Genomic DNA, 3,863 nt, shown 5'->3' with positions numbered 1-3,863 from the left:
GAAATATATTTATGTTTGTGGTTGTAATGTGACAAAATATGGAAAAGTTCAAGGGGTATGAATACTTTTGCAAACCACTGTATACCGGTAATCTGAGAAATTTCTGTAGTGAAGTTTGCTGTGAGGCACGCAGAGATCATAATTAGCTCAGGGCATGCTGATGTGGCTGCACCAGTGTTTATGTTAGGGACCCTCCGAGGCCCTGCTGATTTGGACAGGTGTGTCAGAAGGTTCTTTCTACACTCATCTCACTGATAAAGTTCATTTAAATCTTTAAAGCTCGACCCATTAATTGGAGTGCTTATATTCTGTTTTAATCACCAATTACTAATATTCAGTGGTGGGCACCAGATCGCTAAAGCACAAATCCGCTAATTGCGGACCTAAAAATTTCATTTGCGCTTTAGCTGTCTTACTAATTTTTATAATTCATAAGCGGATTCATGCTTTCAAAAATTAAAATGCAGTACCACTTATAACTAATTATCTACCAGTCATCATTATCTTGAACAGCAGAAGGTATGACTGTCAATGAATCACAACATGTGATTTATCCAACAACAACCCTCCCAGATAAACACACTTACTGTGAAGGTACACATCCTGCTGACTGTTGCTTTCGGCCACGGTTCTCATTTCCCACAATGCTTTGTGTTTGCTTACGTAGCAGGAAGGCAATATCAAAAACAGTTAACRTTTGTAATCCATACTAAAATTTTGTATGTATTGATTTATTTTACTTTACAATCAGAGCTCCTTTTTAAAAAAAAAAAGTTTAAACGCTGGAGCTCAATACTTGACGTAATTGGTCGAAGCAACGAGTTTAGAGACTCAGAAATGATTTAAATATGTTCTACTGATAAAGACTGACATCTAGTGGCCAACTGGAGCAACTACACGAAAAACTTTAAAATCCAAGCTCTTATTTTGAAGGGAAGATAGTTTCCTGAACTTCGTGCTTTCGTTTCCCGTCACAAATCAAATTTGTCATGTACCCAGAATGCATCACTTCGGTTTTCCAATAAACAGTTTTAAAATTACTTTATTGATGCTTCTTTAATGAAAAATCTACAACAAACAAAAGAAAAAGATGAAGAAGCAGCCGAACTAGCAATCCTCAACAACTTTTTAAGTTTTACACCAGAAGCCAAAGGTCTGTTTCATGAAATCACATCCCCAGCAATCTGCGGTTGTAGAATTAAGCTGTTAAAGAGTTCATTCACCACTAGTTGGCAGTGTTGTACATATATTGTACATGAATTGTTGCCAGCTAAGAAGTGTCAAATTGAACTTGTGCTTTAAAATTAGCTTCCGCTATTTTTTCTATGAAATAAGTGCTTTTGAAGTTGCGGACCTAAATATTTTCATAAGCGCTTTAGAAACTGCGGAGCTAATTTTTGGATTAGCGCTGCACACCACTGCCAATATTTGACAGTCAGGTTTCATATCTCACCCATTAGTTCCTCAAACAACAAACCAGCTCACCCCAGCTGCGCTGCAGATGAATCTGATGCACCAGCAGAGGAACCTATGCTGCTGTTGAGACCATTTTACTCTCATCAATCTTAGTTTATAGAAGTTTACATGGCATTTGAATAAACTGATCTTGATTCGTTTTTTGTTTAGGTCTTCATTGCTGATTTTGAGGGTATATTCAGTTTGTCTAAAAAACAAAAAGAATAGGGGAAAATCTTGCCAGATTTAAATAAATTTTGAAGAGACTGAAAGACTGAGCAAACTAGACATTTAGCCTCAGCCATATGGTATCAAACCTTTTTTGGGTTGTGTTTATGCTGACATAAAATTGACGAGAATAAATGATATTGTTAAGTGGTTTAAATCACTCTGACCTCACCTGTACACTATCCTCTCACGGTGCAGATCCTCAAGGCCGCAGCAGATCTCCGCAGCGTAGAAAATGGCCCTTTGCTCGTCAAAGCCAGAGTTTCCCATGTTGTAGATGTGGAACTTCAAGTCGCCACCGTTCATTAGTGTCAACACCAGGCACAGCGCATCCTTGGTCTCATACGCATACGCTAGACTAACCTGAGGAGAAAGGCAGATTTTGGGGGGTGGAAGTATCAACGAGGCTTAGAGGGAAACCAAACGAGGGGGAAAAATGTTGTTGCATCAACAGAGGAAGAAACAGGAAATAGATGTTTCAGTGAAGGGAGCTCGTTCCAAACCCCCAAAATATCATCTTTTATCCCAGATGGAATGTCAAGAACGTAAACAAAGTTAAATGAGGAGAAATATATACTGTGGCTTTCTAAGAACTGGCTTGTTTTGCTCCTGCCCCGCCATCAATCTCGCTCGTCTCCCTCCTTTCCCATCAGCCTTCCTCCTCTCCCCCTCTCCTCTCCCCCCCCCGGGGGGTCAGTGACACACAGGGTGTAGTGTATACATGTGCTGTTGTGTGTAAGCAGGATGTTGCTGCCAACAGGAGGAATCCCATCTGCTGTGAAGCGTGCGCACACAGAAACCACAAGAAAGGACAGAAAATCTTCAACAACACGCAGATCTACCCACTGCCTTTAAACAAACATAAAACACAGCTTTTTTAGTTGTGTACTTGTTACTGCAACAACTAAAACCCTGAAATCCATGATTTTCTACAAAAAACATTTCTATTTGCTCATTTTTGATCGTTCTTCCAATGTCTATTAGTAGACTTAACATAATTTCATTCGTTCTTGTGGATATTTATCTAAACAAACAGCTATTTTAATGCATTCAGTTGTTTTTAATAATTACTTGCCATGGATATATACATTTTTTATTTTGTATGCATTTTGGCAAAGTTATTTTAGCTTTTAGATGCTGTATATTTTAGCACTAATACGCAGAGGATTCATTTAAAAGACTGTACAAAAATGACAAAAATCTAAAAAAAAGTATGACTTGTTAATATCTTCAAATATCTTATCCTTCAGTAAAACTGAAGTAAAAACTGATATTATTATTTTTTTTACTTTTACTGAAACTTACTGCATGAACTTGTCAAGTTTAAAGCTACTGTTTACATTTATAAGAAAATGTATTTTGATAATAAAATGAAATAAACAGCAGCAGAGGGGAATAGAAGAAGGGACATACAATTTTCAGAAAACAAATTAGCAGATTAAATCATCTGTAATGCAATGGTTGGAATTTACTAGGGATGTCGGATCTCTACATATCGGTATCGCTTTTTCTTCTGATAACAAAGCCCGATAAATTAATGCCTGGATTTGACCAAAATGTGTTAATAAATGTTTGTGGTCCAGAGACGTTCACCAGTGTGCGATTGATGACATCATCAAACTGGATTATCTCGGTGAGAGCATGATCCAAACTATTGTTTGAGACAAAATGTTAAAAATAAATATGGCACTTTCTCCATAACTTCAGTTAAATGGTTTTCAGTTTGTACAGACAATGTTTCCCTATGGAATGCATCTAGTGGGGTACTACAGTAAAAGCAGGCAGAGTGTCCCTGACAGGACATATCTGATGTCACCTTAATATTGGTTTGTAATATTAGTTAATATCGCTTAATATTGGAATCAGAAATTAAGCATTGAACAATATCGGCATATCGAATATCGACAAAAAGTTAATATCAAGCATCTCTAGAATTTACTAAACCAGCTGATAAAATAAAATAAAATAAACACTACTTAATCATAAAGTACATCCTGTGTAGCAGGACGCTAAGTTTGAAATATCAGCACTGTGACAACGTGACTACTGTACGGCCATAAGTGTAAAAAAAATGATAATGAGTCAAATTTGCATCGAAGTGATGTAGCTCTACCTCATTTTCACTCTCTGGAGGTTTCAGCACTGGGTCACCCTGCTCTGTGTTTGAAATGCTCGTGTAC

The 3,863-nt window shown here is 37.3% G+C and overlaps 1 protein-coding gene across 2 annotated transcripts in view; it reads right to left on the bottom strand.

Annotated features, from left to right (window-relative positions):
• grk4 (G protein-coupled receptor kinase 4) overlaps positions 1-3,863 on the bottom strand; it is a gene marked incomplete in the record, with an annotated part of 31,975 nt that overhangs the window by 10,092 nt on the left and 18,020 nt on the right. For both annotated transcript variants that reach the window (XM_014018116.1, XM_014018115.1), the window contains 1 exon segment: positions 1,856-2,046. In XM_014018116.1, the coding sequence (XP_013873570.1) occupies positions 1,856-2,046 (191 nt within the window).

The sequence above is a fragment of the Austrofundulus limnaeus genome, unplaced genomic scaffold, assembly GCF_001266775.1.
Source record: "Austrofundulus limnaeus strain Quisiro unplaced genomic scaffold, Austrofundulus_limnaeus-1.0 Scaffold183, whole genome shotgun sequence".
NCBI lineage: Eukaryota > Metazoa > Chordata > Actinopteri > Cyprinodontiformes > Rivulidae > Austrofundulus > Austrofundulus limnaeus.
The sequence above is the reverse complement of the archived record's forward strand: the minus strand, read 5'-3'. Positions and strand labels throughout refer to the sequence as shown.